Source organism: Trichosurus vulpecula, chromosome 1 (assembly GCF_011100635.1).
Source record: "Trichosurus vulpecula isolate mTriVul1 chromosome 1, mTriVul1.pri, whole genome shotgun sequence".
Taxonomy (NCBI): Eukaryota; Metazoa; Chordata; class Mammalia; order Diprotodontia; family Phalangeridae; genus Trichosurus; species Trichosurus vulpecula.
The window spans coordinates 53,211,293-53,230,271 of NC_050573.1; the positions used below are offsets into that span (position 1 = coordinate 53,211,293).

The 18,979-nt window shown below is 41.4% G+C and overlaps 1 protein-coding gene across 1 annotated transcript; it reads left to right on the forward strand.

Annotated features, from left to right (window-relative positions):
* Positions 1-11,732: 11,732 nt before the first annotated feature.
* On the forward strand, positions 11,733-12,056 carry LOC118857744 (biogenesis of lysosome-related organelles complex 1 subunit 2-like). The gene has a single exon (XM_036768301.1). The coding sequence runs from the start codon at positions 11,739-11,741 to the stop codon at positions 12,054-12,056; it is 318 nt and encodes a 105-aa protein (XP_036624196.1). The 5' UTR covers positions 11,733-11,738.
* Positions 12,057-18,979: the final 6,923 nt, after the last annotated feature.

Consider the following 18,979-nt stretch of genomic DNA (forward strand, 5'->3'; position numbering starts at 1 on the left):
GGGAGAAAATTTGTAACTCAAATTCTTGTGAAAATCAATGTTGAAAACTAAAATATTAAATAATAGAAATATGAAGAAAAAAATCATTACAGAAAACACCAAATATTTGGGAGTGTATCTACTCAGATACATTCAGTAATTATTTGACTCCAGCTATGTAACATTTCAGAAGTAAGGACAGACCTAAATGGGGAAACCTTTATTGCTCATGCATAATTTGAACCAGTATAATAAAAATGACAACACGACATAAAAAAAAGTCATAGTCTCTGAGGAGTCCTACTCTTACGTGGCCAAGAAAAATAAGCAGTGCTCATATAGAAGTGAGTTGTTAAAATGAAAAATCATGTGCTTCTCCCCTTTGGAAATGAAGAAATTCTGATGCAGGCTGTGGCAACTGTGGGGCCAGTGCTTGTGACAATGAATGCACCATAGTCCTTCTACTACTATAGAGGAGGAATTAATCAGAAGAACAAAACTAGTATGAGAGAAGAAATTCTGGATTCTTAAAAATAGCTGGGGTGTGAGGTGGGGTGAAAAAGGCTACATGGATATTGCAAAAGACAAGAACAACCACTGTGGTGTTGCTACCCATGCCATCCATTCTATTCTGTAACCCAATGGAGAGAGCATTCCCTGTAATTGAAGTTTGGGGCCCAAAGAGGAAGAAATCCTCTTCTATAAGCATTCGGCAGTGACACCAGACTCTGATACCTGGGAGCAAATCTTGCCATCATAACAACGCACTTTTATAAATGGGGGTTATTGGTTTGCCACAAATATGGGACCCAGATGTTAGCTGGTTATTCTAAAATTGTAAATAAGTGAATATTTTGAGGAGGAAAACAATAGCTAGCATTTTATATAGTCCTTTAAGGTTTACAAAGCACATTTACATAGATCATCTCATTTTATCCTTACAGCAACCTTAGGAGGTAAGCCTGTGTATGTGTGATGCCTCAGTTTACCCAGAACATGACTAAGATGAGGGGTCCGAGTTTTCTCAAACAAGATTAGCTTTTACAAACAACCAAGCTTGAGGCAGCTGAAATGTTATTAAATATTGTAGATTATGCTACAAGTATCTTATCCTCTGAGTGTTCTGAGACTAGGTGCATTTCCCCGAAAAGCAAGGCTGTAGTAAGCGGGATGTTCCCAGCGTGTGTCTGCAACTACAAATGTCTTGTTCTGTCAGTGTTACGGGGTTGAGCTGGCCTTTTTTTCCCCTCCCCCTTCCTGGAGGTGAGAGATACCCAGGTGTTACTCATTGCACCTGTTTTCCAAATGCTTCAATCAACTGGGTGCACTTTTCCCCCCTCCCTTACATACCCCAACGCACACAGGATCTTCAGGGATTGTTCAGGTGAGGGGAGGGGAATAAAGGAGAGGAGGAATGCAGGTGAGTGAGGGAACTAAGGGAAGGGAGGTGCAGGTGGACCTTGAGCTGCCCTTGGTGCCCTCTCTTGACTCTGGGGAATGGGGAACTCAATCTGCCTCATGAGGTTGCCACTATTAACCCCTTTTCCATAATGAAACCGAAGCTTAGAATAGTCAAGTGATTTGCCCAGGGTCATACAGCTAATAAACATAATTTGAACTCAGATCTTCTTGGTTCTAGGTCTACTAATCTAAGAGATATCAGAACTATATAGCACAAGGAAGATATTCAGAATGGGACGATTGCACTGGAACAAAGCAAGCAAGACAAAAATCACCTGAGAGCCCTAAGTATTCCCTCCTCCACCTCCCCCAAACATACATACACACATTTAGCCACGAGACAGGCCTTTCCCTGAGGAATTTCACTACTGGGACCTTCCCAGCTGAGCACTGCAGCAGAGGTTGCCAGGAGTCATCTGTGGAGAGGAGCAGGCAGGACAATGCCCATCTAGAACAACGCCCAGGACAGAGGAGGAACCAACGTAGGTGACAATGGGGTGCCACCTGCTAGGCCCCCAAAAAGCCTCAGGAAGAGCCACTCTTTGAGGGTCCACGCTAGAGGAAACACTTGCTGGAAATCCAACCTATAAATGGCTGAAACCATCTAGACCTCTGGGAATCTACTGCAATATTCCATTAGCTTCATGTGCGGCAGTTCATTTAGTCATTCCCCAGTGGGTGGGCACTAAACTGTGGTTTCTTAGCTATTCCCAAAAATGCTGCTATGAATATTTTCAGGGGATATAGGACTTTTATTTCTGTCTTTGGCCTCTTTGGTGTATCTCTATCTCATTAAAAAACTATGTCCTAACTATTTCCTTGTCACATGCTAAATAAAGCCACAGTCCAAACTTGAAGAAATTCTGAGACTGGGCAGGGCATGGAACTCACCAGTTACCATCCAGCTACTTGTGTGGCAGCTAGGCCGTGCGGTGGGGAGAGTGTAAGAGCTGGTGTCAGGAAGACCACAGTCTGAAATATCTATTAGGTACTTACTGGCTGTTCAACTCTGGACAAGCCACACTGAATTTTCCCAGCCTCACTTCTCTCCCCTGTAAAGTGCGATCAATAACAATACCTCCCCTACAAGGTTATTGGGAAGGTCGAATGAAATAATACACATAAAGAGCTTTGTGAACCTTAATGCTCTATACAAATGCTAGCTGTTATCATTCACAGGGAAGCCTTGTTTGTTACAGGCAAGGTCAGTCTCTGTGGGAATCAGAGTATTTTCTGCTCTTAGATTCTGCCTGGAAGATTCCTCTCCTGCTATATAAAGTGTATCCCATGGCCTACAGGTGTTTTCAAATGTCATCGACAGATAGGGGTTCTTGTTTTCAGTGAACTCTGACGTGACCCATTGGTTTTCCCTGACCTGCAGATAAACCTGTTCACTGCTTGAGCTTTGTCAAGCATGAGTTTGCTAGAGTAGTCAATGGAAGCAGAGTGGGCCGTGTTAGATGGTGATGTTCCTGAATTTGTCTGAGTAGGGGAATGAGCCAAAGGAGTGAGAATTCGTCTAAAATGTATGTGGGACCTTCATATTATGCAAGGACAGGAGTATCTAGGAGCTAACTTGAACTATTCTCTAGAGCCCATGGTTAAATTTTCTTTATTTTTTTTTTAATTTTAATTTATTTACTTATTTTTAGTTTTCAACATTCACTTTCATAAGCTTTTGAGTTTTCCATTTTCTCCCCTCCCTTCCCCTCTCCCTCCCCAAGATGGCATGCAGTCTGATATAGGCTCTACATATACATTCATATTAAACATATTTTCACATTAGTCATGTTGTAAGGAAGTATTAGAACCAATGGGAGGAACCACGAGAAATAAGAAACAAAACAAAACAACAAAAGAAAGAAAAAAGGGCAAATAGTCTGCTTCGATCTGCATTCAGACTCCATAGTTCTTTTTCTGGATGTGGATGGCATTTTCCATCATGAGCCTTTTGGAATTGTCTTAGATCCTTGCATTGCTGAGAAGAGCCAGGTCTATGAAAGTTAGTCATTGTACAATGTGACCGTTGCTGTATACAATGTTGTCCTGGTTCTGCCCACTTCACTCAGCAACTGTTCATATAAGTATTTCCAGGTTTTTCTGAAGTCTGCCTGCTCATCATTTCTTATAGCACAATAGTATTCCATTACATTTACGTACCACAACTTGTTCAACCATTCCCCGATCGATGGGCATCTCTTCAATTTCCAATTCTTGGCTACCGCAAAAAAAAAGCTGCTATAAATATTTTTGTACATATGGGTCCTTTCCCTTTTTTCATGCTGTCTTTGGGATACAGACCTAGTAGTGGTATTGCTGAGTCAAAGGGTATACACATTTTTATAGCCCTTTGGGCATAGTTCCAAATTGTTCCCCAGAATGGTTGGATCAGTTCACAACTGTACCAACATTGTATTAGTGTTCCATTTTTCCCACATCTTCTCCAACATTTATCATTTTCCTGTTTTGTCATGTTAGCTAATGTGATAGGTATGTGGTGGTATCTTGGAGTTGTTTTGATTTGCATTTCTCTAATCAATAGCGTTTTGGAGCATTTTTTTCATGTGACTATAGATAACTTTAATTTCTTCACCTGAAAACTGCCTGTTCATATCCTTTGACCATTTATCAATTGGGGAAGCATGGTTACATTTTCAAGGTGAGCATTGACACTTTGGAAATCAGCAAATACTATAAATCAGGATTTTTTTGTTTAGTTGATTATAAATCAATAAATAAAGCATTTATTAATTTATAAAGAATCAGCAAAGAAAGTAATTGAGAAAATGTTAATAACATGGATTAAGTTAAAGTGCATCATCTGAACATTTTTTTTTCTGTCTTTTATTATTACAACTGTGAGAGCTTCTATCACATAGAAGTTACAGCCCACAGAATGTCAGAGCTGGAAGAAGCTTTAGAAAACCATCTACTATAGCCCTTAATTTTATAGATGAGGAAACCTCCACCCTCAAAAGGAGAACGGTCGTGGCTTATCTCTTTCACTATAAACTTCTATGAATTCAAATAGCTTTCATTTTAGCTTTTGATTATAAATTTGATTATAAACCTACATTTCAAGCTTTAGTCCATTCTTAATATATTTTATGAAGAGTTTGAAAGATACTAAGATTTTCCCATAAACTTGTGACAGATATCTAAAGTTTGGGCCATTTAACAAAAACTACAAATCTGGCATGTCAATGCCTTGCCTACTCTGTGCCTCAGTTTCCCGTAACTGCGGTTTCAGACCAAAGGATTTGTGATGTTCTATCCAGCTCTGATGCCCTGTTCCACAAGCCCTCTTTCGAGTGCTCCATAGTCTTATGTTTCTGTAATTCCAATTCAACTCTGTTGGGCCTGGAGGAGTAGAGAGAAGCCACATTCAGAAATAGTCCTTAGATGACAAATGTCCTATCACGTGTGTTGGGCTTTCATTAACTCTGGCCCCAGTTTTTGGAGTTTCCTGGAGTGTTTGGAAACAGTTGGACACCATGGGACCAGTGTTGTCTAGCAGGAGTGGATTTTCCCAATCAGAGTCAAAGGATGGAAAGCAGAAACTAACCTTGCCTGTAACAAACAAAGCGCATTGTCTTCCTACTAGACCAGGCCTCCTGGGGGCTTTGCAAGATTCGCTCTGAAATAACCAGACAATAACGGGTGAGTCTCTTGCCGAGGCCTTGGGATTTCTTTACGTTTATCAATTGACTTTGGCAAGTTAGCTAACAAATGGATAGAATGAGATTTTTGTGTGTGTGTGTGTGTCTTATATTTACAATTTTTTTTTTAGCTTATCTATTTTTTAAATTTTTTTTGAATTTATTTATTTATTTTTAGTTTACCACACATGGTTCTACATAGTTTTGAGTTCCAGATTTTCTCCCCTCCCTCCCCCCTCCCTCCCCAAGATGGCATGGAAGCTCATATAACTGTCCTGTATAACTTCGCATTGAATTAATTTATGCACTAGTCAAGTTGTGGAGAAGAATTTTGACCAATGGAATGAATCATGAGAAAGAAGAAACAGAACCAAAAAAAAAAAAAACAACCCAAAAACAAAAACAAAAGAGAAGCAAAAAAGGCGAGCATGTAGTGCGCTTCATGAGATTTTTTTTTCTAATGAAGAATTTCCCACTGTGAAACCAATATACCAAAGAAGTCAAATCTGAACCTTGAGTCAGGAAACCAGAGTTTGAATGTGGCCTCAATTAAAAGTCAGGAACACCTGAGTCAGCAAGTTGCTTAACCTCTGTCTGACTCAGTTTCCTCATTTGTAAAGTGAAGAGAATAATAGCACCTACCTTCTAGGATTATTACGAGGAGCAAATGAGACGATAATTGTAAAGCGCTTAGTACAACGTAGTAGGCACTATATAAATGTTAGCTACCCTTATTACTATTCTAATTTTCTTCTGACTCAATGTATTTTCACTGGCTGGAATTCTCTTGCTATTCACCTCTGTCTCTTGGCTTTCCTGGCTTTCTTTAATTTTTATTTAAAATCCTGCCTTCTTCCAGAAGCTTTCTGAGATTTGCCTTAATCTTCTTGCCCTTTCCCTCGGAGATTATCTCTGATTTATTTGGTCTATATCCAGTTTCCATGTATTTGTTCACATGTGGTCTCACCTATTAGTTCCTTGAGGGCAGAGACTATTTTTTTACATTCTTTTGTATTCCCCTCCCGAAAATCGTTAATGCTTATTGCTTCTTCCCGACTTGATACCTAAAGATAGATTGAAGGAACTGAGGGAAGGGAATGATGACTGTCTTCAAGTATTTCAAGGACAGGCGTGTGGAAGGAAGGATTTGATGAATGACACCAGGAACCAGAAATAGGAGCAGTGAGGCAAACAGATTTGGCATTAACACAAGGAACACATTTCTAATGCTATGTGTTATCCCACAGTAGAATGGTCTATCTCAGGTAGGTGGGGAGATCCCCATCATTGAAGGTGTGTGAGAAGGAAGTGGATGAATTCTGATCAACTTGACTGAAGCCAGAAGGCTACAGTGGGAAGAAGATGCCTACAGATCTGAAATCCTACAATTCTCCTTTTTGTACTCAAGCTGCCAAAAGTTGGGCAAAGAAAGCATCTTTGTCCTTATCTAAATAGTGTTGCTAGGAACTTTCCTCACAAATGGCCCTGAAATTTTTTGTTCACCTGTTCTCTGCATCCAGCGAAAGTCATATAATGCTTCCTGTTTGCATGAAAGGTGGGCGTTGGAAGCATCTCTGCATCAATATTGTGTGGGGAAAATATTTTAGCTATAGCAGTTGACTTTGATTTGAGTAAGGCAGGGCTGTGCAAGGTCACCAGCCTCACTTTCTCCTCCAGAGCCATCCGGGTCCAGTGGCCTGATATTCACCAGGTCAACTGGAGATGGTCCAGGATGCATTAGGAAACCCTGGCCCTTTCAGACTCCCTCCCCCTCCTCCTCCCCTTCCCCCTCCCTTAAACCAAACTCACTCTGGAGCAACTAGATTAGACAATAGGTTCGTACCCTCCTAGCACACAGTGAATGTAAATACCAAATAGTAACTGTTTCTCTTTTGGGCAGGAACCCTGAGGGTCTTCCCCTCCCAGTTTGATATATTTTTTTTTGAGTTTTTGATTAAAGGACTCAACCTTTGACCCACTTCTTAAAGAGGCCTTCACTGAATGGGCGTTGCCTCACTCAAAGTGAGAACCTGAAAAGCCTGAAAGGGCCAGGGTCATTCTGGGCCAACTCCAATGGTCTTGGTGAATATCAGGCCCCTGGACCCAGATGGCTCTGGAGGAGAAAGTTAGGCTGCTGACCTCACACAGCCCTCTCTCACCCAAATCAAAGTCAACTGCAAATCATATCATCATTTCCCTGTTGTCATGGTCCTCTTCGAAAATGAAGGACAAACACAACAAACTCTTTGTAGATATGATGGTATACTTAGAGAATCCTCAGGAATCAACTAAAAAATGAATTGAAATATTTAACAACTTTGGCAAAGTTGCAGGATATAAAATAAACCCACATAAATCATCAGCATTTCTATATATTACCAACAATGTCCAACAGCAAGAGAGAGAGAAATGCCATTTAAAATAACTGTAGACAACATAAAATACTTGGGACTCTACCTGCCAAGACAAACCAAGGAACTGTATGGACACAATCGCAAAACACTCTTCACACAAACAAAATCAGATCGAAACTATTGGGAAAATGTCATGGTTAGGCCAATATAACGTAAGATAAGTGACAATTGTACCTAAATTAATTTACTTGTTCAGTGCCATACCAATCAAAGTACACCAAAATTTATTTTATAGAGCTAGGAACCATCTTTGTAATTGAGTCCAGCCTACAGTTTATTAGCATTTGCGCGCCCTCTAGTGGCATCAGTTGAGTTGGGCTTTTCACCTATTCAAAGACACATTATTAGCAAGTAATCGTAAAATCTCAGAACCAGAAGACCCAATGGTTTATCCAGTCCAACAAAATTCCGCACCCGGGATCATAACGCCTCTGCTTAAAGATCCTCAAAGAGAAGAGATGCAGTCTATTCCACTTTTATACAGCTTTCATTGTTAGAAAGATTTTTTCTTTTGTTAAGCTGAAATTCACCTATGATTCTTCCCCACATGTTCCTCATTCTGCCCCCTGGGGGCCAAGCAGAGGAAGCTGAATCCTCCCTCCGTGGAATCCCTGCTTCATAGAATAAGGGCTCTCTAAAATCACCTACATAAACCTGAGGCTGAAGGGGAATCCCAATATCTTTACAGCAGTGGGAAGAGCGTCCCACTTGGAGTTATTGGACCAGAGTTCCCACTGCAACTCTGAAGCTTACTTCCTGTGTGAATTCAGCAAGTCACTTACCCTCTTTCCTCAACTGTAAAATGAGAGCTGCTGGACCAAATGCCATCTACAATTCTTTCCAACTCTACCAGTTTGTAAAGAGGCAGCAGATTTGGAGTCAGGAAGTTCTAGGTTCAAATCTCATTCCTGGTACTGTCTGTCAATCCTCAACATCTGAGTGTTTAACTTTCGAGGCTTCAAGCATTGTCATGATTTTATTAGCAAACTCATTTTCACTTTGCAACTCAAAACAAGAACATTCACAGCTCTGCTCAGTAGAGGGAAAAAAATGAGAGGGGTGTGTGCAAGTTTGTGGAGTGGCTGGGATCATAGAAGGATATCCTATTGGTCTTGTTCACTCTGCTGTCGAAAAGTAAAGAGCCTTCCATGCATTTGTTGTATATTTTCGTTGTTTGCCTTTAAAACTCAAGTTTTGTGTTACAGTTATGCACCGAAAGCATATTGCAAGTCCTTTGGGCTCTAAGCCCAAGTATACAAAGTTAGTGATGTGACTTAGTGAGAAATACAGGTGTTAGATGAATGTCTGCAGCTACCGTTGAACTAATCAATCAGCTAGTAGAGTTATCGAGGTTGTGGTCCCATTATTGATCACACAGCCTCAAGGTTAAGCCTCTGCTACATTTCCATAATCCAAGACCATCAAGGATCTGCAATGACCCACCAACATTACCGAAGATCATTCCAAGCATCTGTGTTCTTCAAGATCTCCAATCCTGTCCACCAGGCATAAAGCACAGTGTTGGAGGAGATGCTGAGACCTCAACAGTCTCCTCTTCTGACAACAGTAACTAAAGTCCTAGGAACCTCTTCCTCGGTTTTCAGAGGGCAGCCAAAGTAGAGAGGTTTACAATACTGTAGTATGCAGTATGCAACAGTGTAGTATATAATGCCCTCATACTGCCATCTGACACAATGGAAGATTCAGGTTTTAAAAATGTTTTAGTTTTAAGAATTTTATTTGCTGTACAGTATATATGGTACTGTAGATTTCATGTGTTATGAAAAATGAATATTGTCTGAAATGATTTTTTTTAAATTGTGATGTGAGCACAAAAGTTCATAGAATTCTAAAGAATTACTAGTGAAAAAAATGTTTTGCATGTTACCAGTTTTATTTTATGTATTTCATTTTACAGGTTATTTCATAGTTATTGTGTTAAGAAAAGTGCATATTATCATATTTTTTTAACATAAAGAATTGCATGAAGAACAGTGTATTTTCAGCAATCTCTAGTGGAAGATTATAGTTTTTCCTGGTCACAGGAACCTAACCCACTATTTCCCATAGGTCTGATGTGTTAACATTTGCTTGACTTTTGAGCTGTTTTCTAAAAATGTTACTCCTGTGAAAGTTAAGGATTAACTGTACCTGTTAGTTGGTGTATTATATGTAATCAAGGTGGGACTTTTTGCTGTTGACCTTTAATGATCCTGGCCTTTGTTTGAATGGAGCAGATAAAGTGGGATGTTTTTGTATTTCTCAGCACCAAGACAACTGGGAGCCATTGGTTTGTATCTGATGTGATATTGGGGTTGGGGAACTTCTCCATGCCCAGCCTGGGTGAGGTCCTGAACAGGATATATAAGGGCAAAGGTTATCGTTCTCCCTTGGAGCTCTGAGCCACAGCAGGAGTGGCATTTGACTCTGGGCCAGCCGTTCTAATGAGCTCCCCGGCTGTACACCCAGATGTTGATAACTACAAATTGTATTTGGTCTGTAATTCAGGGTGCTGGCTTTCCCCCCTGAACTAGGTGGATGTTATTTGTGTGCTGGATTAAAGTAAGATTGTTAACCCCTTAATGTTGCTTTCCTTAAGCAAAGCAGATAAAAAGGACCTGTGTTGGCAGCTTTCTGGGTGCTGGTCGTTGGTGTATCTTACACCCCTACAGAAGCTGCTAGTGTGGTACTTGTTATTGCTGAAGATCCCTGCCCCACAGCCCCTGATAAAACCCCCAGTCTGCATAAGAAAGGATGGACTAAGACACTGCCATTTGTCCTTGGGGCCCTGTGACTGCTCAAGACTCAGAGCCTGAACTAATTAACTAGAAGAAAAGCCTAACCCTAACAGTCTCTTTGTTCTCTGAGTGGGCTCAGAGATGTCTCTATCTTATGTCAACAAACCCAGATGGAGCATCCCTTGGTCTGTCCACATCCATTAAGGGTGAAAACCTTAGCCCCAGAAGTTATCTTGAATTATGTGACTTTTCCTTATCCTTATATTTTATGGGCATATACCATGTTGTGGAATGTAAATGGCAAATTGGACACAGAGATCCTGGATTATAATTTCAGTTGACACTTTGTCAGCTATCTGATTTGTTGTATTTACATCTATTCCATTAAGGAAGTTCCTCTTCTTGTATCTTGGCCATAAAAGTGAGGTAACACAGGCTTGCCGGGTCTGCTAAAATAACATATGTAAGTTTCAAGAGACAATTAGCCACTGCATCTTGATTTCCGTATAAATATGACTCCTTCAGCCGAATTCGGGGCCATTCTGATTTGGGCTGCTTATGCCCTGGGATGGACGCCGGCTAATAAATTCTCCATTTAAAACTTATACTCTGTGGCGTATCTTACTCGCTCTCAATACAACACTAGCTGGATTGTTGATACAACTATTTAAGCTTTCTGAGCTTTAGTATCCTCATCTGTAATGTTAGGGTGATAATAACACCTTCACAGGTGGCCATGACTTGGTGACTAGGTAGCAAGGTAGACCAGCAGTTTGTAGCCTCTAAATCAATCATTCAGTTTATTAGGTGCTATGTGCCAGGTACTTTGTACTAAGAACTAGTTATACAAAGAAAGACAAAAGATAGCCTCTGCTTTCAAGGAGTTCAAATTCTTTTTTTAAAGATTATTATTGATATATTTTGTTTTTAGATCACCTACATTTCTTTCTATATCTTTCTCCCTTCCAGAGAGCCATTCTCTCTTTAATTTATATATATATATATATATATATATATGTATGGAGAGAGAGAGAGAAAATTTCTGCAAAACCAATCAACATGTTAAAAAAATCTGGTGTTATGTGTAATGGACCCCCACTTCCATAAAAGAGCAAGAGGTGGTATATATTTTCATATCTCCTTGTTTGGTGGTGGTGGTGGTGGTCCTTCTTTCTCGAAGAGGACCAATGACATGATGAGGGTGACTTGGTGCACAAAATCATCAGCCTCACTCTCTCCTACAGAGTCCTTAAAGTCCAGTGTCAAGACAAAGGTCAAAATGGCCCAGGATGCGTCCCCTTTTCTCCCTTCCCTTCCACTCCTGCCCCTCTCCCTTCCCCTCCCTCCCCCTCCCTTTCCCCCTTCCTTTCCCCCTTCTTCCCCATCCCATCCTTCCCTCTATCCTTTCTCCTACCTCCCTTCCCTGGCCTAGACGATGCCATGGTGGAGACAGCGGAGGAGGCCACGGAGCCCGAGAGGTGGACATCATGGGGCTGTGCCAGGACGTGTTCTCCAAAATGGCCACGTACCTGATGGGCAAGCTGACAGCTACCAGTGAAGACTGTAAACTTCTGGAAAATATGAACAAACTGACTAGCTTGAAGTATCTAGAAATGAAAGATATTGCAGTAAACATAAGTAGAAACCTAAAGGACTTAAACCAGAAATATGCAGCACTTCAGCCTTATCTGGATCAGATCACTCTAACTGAGGAGCAAGTAGCAGCTCTTGAGCAGGCAGCTTACAAGTTGGATGCATATTCAAAGAAACTAGAAGCAAAGTACAAGTTAGAGAGAATTCTTTAGCACAAAGACTTTTAACTACAAGAATGTTTTATAAGAGCTGAAATAAGTGGGATGGAATTTATCACTATGCTTCAATTCCTAAAAAGAAGCGGTGCTGCTGATCCAAGGAGAATCCCAGCCCCCACTTCTGGTTGGATGTGTAACTCTGGCCACCCCCACCCCCACCGTGTTTTCCTAAACCTGTACCCCCCAACCTCATCTTAATCGAGTGCTTCGTTGTGTGCCCTGAACCAAGGCTCAGAAATCAGGATCAACCCCGTCTAGAGCAGACACAGATGAGAGACTCTTGTCTCCCTGTCTCCTCCCTCCCTCTCCCCTAGGCCCTCCCACACCCACCCCTTTCACAATCTGTTCTTGAACTTAAATAATAAATGCCAACATATGAAAAAAAAATGGCTCAGGATGCAGTGGGTGACTTTGGCCTTCCTAAATTAAGGTCTTTCCCAGGTCTCAGTTTGTCTGAGGCCACACCCATTCAAGACGAAGGGCTGGGTAAGAATTGAGACAAAAGATGTCTCAATTTATACTCACAAAGATCAGTCTGGGAGGGAAAGACCCTCAGGGCTTCTGGCCAGAACAGCAAATAATCGCTATTTACATTCATTCTAAGTCATCAAAATGTATACAATGAGCCACTGAGGCTTAGGTTGGGGCTAGTAATGGCCATTCAATGAAAGTCAAAGTGATTTGGGGGTTAAGGTGGAGTCAAGTAGTTCCATTTAAAAGACAATGGGCTTTTTTTTTTCTTTTCATTCATTCATCCATTTATTTATCCATTTATTTGTTTGTTTGTTTGTTTGTTTGTTCCTCAAGACCCTCCCTAAACTCCTCCTCCCATCACCCCAGGACCACCCTAGATCCCTCCCACAATCTTTGTGTATATAAGTTTCATATTGCCTCCATGAAGGTGCTCAAATTCCATCTACCTCAGATGGAACCTGGTCCGCTTGTGAAAACCTGGTGGTCTAGTGGCCAGGATTTGGCGCTTTCACGGCTGCAGCAGTTTGATTCTTGGTCAGGTAACCATATGAAGAGGTCAGGGAACTACATGTTTTTAGGGGTGCTCAAGTCCCCAAAATACCAATGTGCTGGGTCCTGCTCGAATGAATTTGACTCAAGCCTTCTGACAGCCAAAGAGAGACAAAGTTTATTACAGGTTCACCATGTTGGGTTGTCTTAAGAAATCTCACCATTTGCGACACTCATTTTCACAAGCCATCTGAGGTAGATAGAATCTGAGCACCTTCATGGAGGCAAGATATACACAAAGATTGTGGGAGGGATCTAGGGTGGTCCTGGGTGATGGGAGGAGGGGTCTAACGAGGAGCTTGATGGGACTGGGATGAGGTCAGTCTCCAGGAACCAAGAGAATGGGATTAAGGGTGGGAGGTCGCTGAAGGCTACCTGGAGATAACAGACTATGTAGGACTGGGCTAGTTTAAGGGTAACAGATTTAGTCATAGACACTTTTTTGATAGGATCAAGGGTGGAAACTAGCCAGACAGTGGAGGACTAGGCAACGTAGAGTAACCTAGCCTGGAGATTTGAGCCTAGCAGTAATGAAAGGTTTATGGCCTCAGGCAAATGCCTCATCTAGTGGGAAGATTAAAGGGGAATGCAAGGGGGCTCCCACAGTCTAAACCCCATCATTTCCATATACATAATATGTGGAAAAATTGACTCTTACTTGGAACAGAGGATCTCCATTATACAGTTTGCTTGTCTTTTAAAATATATAAAATATAAATAATAAATATTTAAAATATAAGCTATAAAAAACCTCTAGCTTTTAAAGTTGTCCTGCTTTTCTGTGATTCTTTCTGATGTTTTCTCTGTTGTCTTCTGGTTGTCCCTCTTCTTCCTTTCTTTCTTTCATCTTAGTCCTACTTCTGTCTTCTCCCCACAAGACCTCCAAATTGGAAAAAAAAAAAAAACCACACATACACACAGAGCCCTTGTAAAAAATATTCAGTCAAGTAAAACAAATTCCCCATGGGTCATGTCTGGAAATCTATGTCTTAGGCTGCCTCTTGAGTCTATCATTTATTTTTCCATAGGGAGGTGGGTCACATGCTTCATTTTCAGTCCTCTGGAACTATGGTTGGTCTTTGCGTTGGTAAGAATTCTTATATTTTTCAAAGGTCAGGCAATAACTTAATAGTTCATCTTTGGTTTTCCTTAGGATACTTGTTTTCTTTCAAAGCTTAGCTCAGGATATTAGGACTCTTTTCCTCAATTTATGTTATTATTTAGGCTATTTTTCTCAATTTATTTCCTCAATTTATTTATTTTGTATACTTGTCATCTCTGGTGTGAGTTCCTTGGAGGCAAGGATTTTTTTCTTTTTCTCTTTGAATACCCAGTACTTTGGGCAAGTAGGGTAGTTGGTTGTTGTCCTTCGTGCTCAGAAGAGGACCAAAATGACATCACTATATTAGAGTCAAGTTTCAGTGTGTCTGACTGTGACTGATCAGGCCAATATGAGTTCAGAATGCTCTACCACAAGTTGGGCACAAATAGTCTGTGTGAACATTTGGGGCGGATTCTCTAGACTTGTGCATCTTGTGTTTCCTTTGAGTTGTTTCAATTCTGCTTTGCTCATAGAGTATAACACCTTCTCTGGTGTGGGCACGCCATGCTGAGTGGTCCTGTGCCAATGTCTCCCATGTCACACAGTCAATTCCAAAGTTCTTGGGCAGCTAGGTGGCACAGCAGAAAGAGCACTGGGCTTGGAATCAGGAAGACTCATCTTCATGAGTTCAAATCCAGCCTCATACAATTACTAGCTGTGTGACCCTGTGCAAGTCACTTAACCCTCTTTGCCTCAGTTTCCTCATCTGTCAAATGAGTTGATGAAGGAAATGGCAAACCACTTCAGTATCTTTGCTGAGAAAACCCCAAAAGGGGTCATGAAGAGTCAGACTCTACTGAAAAATGAGTGAACAATGACCCAGTACCTTGGGGCAATGGATAAGAAGCTGGTCTTGGAGTCAGAAAAATCTGGATTCAAGTCCAATCTCTGATACATGCCAACCGCGTGCCCCTGGACACTTTACTTTTCAGTGCCCTGAGGTAAGTCTTCAAGAGTCTAGGTCATGGCTGTCCAAAATGAGGCCCACCTACAAGCATAGAAATTTACAAAAATGTTTTAGTAAACGAAGCTGAGCTACCACAGAGCTCTCTCTAAAATGGCAAATCAAAATATATTGTCGATTATTTCAATAAAAACCTAAGGTTGGACAGCCCTGGTCTAGGTTACAGAGTAGAAGCCTACCTGCATTGGTAGAGGGTGTTTCCTCACCTGGAAGTTCCCTATCCCATTGAAACCACAAGTCCCAAAACTAACACTAAGCATTAAGTGGTTCTCTTTGCATAGCAGTTGTTTTTTTTAAGTACCTAGTATCTAAAAGTCTGGCTTAGACCTCATTGTACTTGAACTCTATGCAGCTTTTGGCATCGTTAGTCATTCCCTCCTATTGAACAGGTTCTTCTCTTGACCTTCCATTGCATTCCTCTCTCAGCTGTCTTCCTACATCTTTGCCCACTTCCTAGCTGCCTTTGCTGGAGACTCCTTTGCTCATCTTCCCATCCACCGAATATGGACATTCCTCAAGACTCCATCTTGCACCCCTGTCTCTGTACCCTGTCTCTTGGTGGTCACATCTGCCCCAAGGGTTCATTTATCATCTCTATGCAGATAACTTCCAAATCTATCTATCTGGCCCTAATCTCACCCCTGGATTCTGATCCCACCTCGTCTGCTCCTTTCTAGATCTTTCCACTAGCACATCCTGTTGATATCAAACTCAGCTCCTTAAAAGTAAGGCTTCTCCCCTAAATCCATTCAAACTTCCCCTTTTCTGTCACAGGCACCACTATCCTATTAGAATGGGAATTCTTAACCTGAGGTCCAAGAACTTGCTTTTAAGAATATTTTCATAGTTGTATTTCAATCTAATTGGTTTCCTTTGTAATACTCACTCCAGGGCTGGCACTCTATCCCCTGCACCACCTAACTGCCCCCTATTCCAGTAGCCTTCTAATCAGTCTCCCTACTTCTAGTCTCTCCCATTCCAATCCATCCCCCATATATTACCAACTTCATATTCCTAAAAAGCAGGTCTGACCGTGTTATTCTCCTGATGGAAAACCATTGGTGGCTCCCAATTACCCCTAGATTAACTGAATCACAGTGGGTATTTGAAGTCTATCACAATCTGGCTCCAACCTAGCTTCCCAGATTTATTGCACACACTATTCTCCCTCATCCTCTCTGTGTTTCAGCCAAACTAACTTACTAGCTGTTCCAGGAATTTGACATTCCATCTCCTGTTTCCAGGCCTCTGCCCAGGCATGACTGGAATGCACTAATTTCCTCATCTCTGCCCTTAAGATCACTAGTTTCTTTCCAGGCTCAGTTCAAGTACTGCCTTCTAAATAAAGCCTTTCCTGAAGCCTCTGGCTGTTACTGGTTTCCTCTACTCAAACCATATTGTATCTGCTTCTATGTATACACACTCCTTGTAATGTATGCTCCATCAAGGCAGGGGCTGTTCAGTGTTCCATCCTCATCAGCAAGCTGTGGACTTGTACAAATTAGGCATTTACTTTTTCATTTAAAAAAATATATATTTAATTTATTTTATTAAATATTTCCCAATTAGAGGTTAAAAATTTTTTTAACATTTATTTTTAAAATTTTGATTTCCAAATTCTCCCTTTCCCTCTCACTCCTCCCCCACCCATTGAAAAGACAAACAATATGATATTGATTATACATGGGAAGTAATTCAATACATATTTCCATATTAGCTATGTTGCAAAAGAAAACACACTCACAAATAAGAAAAATAAAGAAGATATATAAAAATAAAGAAAAAAAGTATGCTTCAGTCCGACCTTAGAGTTCATTAGGAATTTACTTTGAATTGTGTTGAAAAGCTGACAGTCTCTCCATGTGCCTTAATAATAATTTCCTCCTTCCAAATGTGTAGAAAATGGGAAGGGGATTGTTGCTGATTCTCATCAATAAGGAAAAACTGGTTTCTTGGGTGGAAATTGTGAGAACCTTGATAGACAGTGAATATGTCTCCTCAGAATTTTTAACAGGGTAGAGGAAAGCAAAACAAAACCTGATATACACCCTAGGTTTGAGAAGGATCATAGATCTAGAACAAGAAGGGAACTTAGGAGCCCTTAAGGTTCTAGCACCCTCCTTTTACAGATGAGGAAACTGAGGCACAGAGTGGTTAAATGACTTCAAGTCTAGTACCTGAGGGATAGGAAGCTCTAAGGAGTAGAATTCTGAAGACTCAGAGTAACAGAATTAGGGTTAGAATGTCACTGTAGGGGCAGCGAGGTGGTGCAGGGAGTAGAGCACTGGCTCTGGAGTCAGGAGGACCTGAGTTCAAATTTGGCTTCAGACATGTGACACACTTCCTAGTGACCTTGGACAAGTCACTTAACCCCAATTGCCCTTCCTTCCCCCCTCCAAAAAAAAAATTGTGTCACTGTGATAATTCTCCAGCCAGGGGTTTTGGTTAGCTGAGTATAATATCTGAATTGCTTACCCTGTGATGCTTTCACCTGAGTCATCAGTCCTAACTTACTCAGATGCTCTATATCCTGCATCACGATGGCAAATATCTTTGGTGAGCATACACCTTTCTGTTTTATGTGTTTCTTAATGTTTCTGACCAGAGATCCATCAAACAAAACCTCAGTATGGCCTAAATAATCTTGGAGACCCCTCTAACTGAAATACATTTACCTTCAGTTTAGCAGAAAACGTTTCTGGGTGCCCAGGAAGAAAGAAGACAGGCCAGACTCAGCCCCTTAGATTTCTTTCTCTTAGCCGACACTTTCAGTCTTTCCTGGAAACCCCCCAAAGCTGCACACAGGTGTCTCCTTCTCTTCTTCTGCAAGCACTCTCAGATCTTGCCCACATACCCCAGGGCTCCCCTCTAACCCACCCTAGGAGCAAGAAAGAGGATTTTAAAATTCTTACGTTTAAGGAAGAAAGGAGTAAACGAAGCAAAATTTACAGAGACCAGGGTTATTAAGTTACAAGGGTGTTGTGTTGGAAGCCCAAGGTTTGGAAGCCCGGATTCTAGTCCTGATGTTGCAGGGTAACTGACTCACTGGGTGAGTTAATCCTAAATAAATCCTTTCCCTCTCTGGCCCTTGGGGTGAGCTCTGGGCATTCAAGAATAAGGACCAGGAGCTGTTAGAAAAGTACTCAGTCCTCATCTGCTATGCAAACCATTCAACGCCAGAGGGTGCTTTTGGGTAACTCTAATTCTCGGAGTTGGCTGCCTCTCTCCCCTTAGCTCCACCCCTTGAGTGGGTGGAAACACTTGCCTCAAAGGGTTTGGTGTAAATTTATTTAATCACATCATGGCTCACTAGGCCGGCGCCCATCCTACCGGCCCCTTCTATTTGTTGCGCCACAGGCTGAATTTCCATTAATTGACTTGTGCATATATATTAAGCAGACAGGGAGCATACATTACAAGCTTCTCACTAAGCATACATTAAAGCTTTGATTACATTAGGCTTTGACTAGCATTTAGCAATGACTAGCAATCTCATCTCTGAAACTGGAGGGGCCCTGGAATCTTCCACTCGGGAATTGAGTAATGACATATTGGAAGTGTGACTGCCCAGTCACAGACTTGGGGCAGGGATGAATCCAGGCAAGAGGTCAGATGACTTAGTCACATAACTTGAACCTTCCCCTTTTCCCTTTTTCTGGTTTTTATTGTTTTGTTTTGAGAGGGAGACTAGCAGCTTGCCATTCCATTCCGTTCAATGATGCCAGGAGCAGAGAGGGAGAGAGGGGGAGTTGCCAGTGATCCAAGAAGCCGATGCTGGCTTCCACTGAAGCACTGAAGTCTGAGCTTTGGGTGATGAAGGACCAGTTG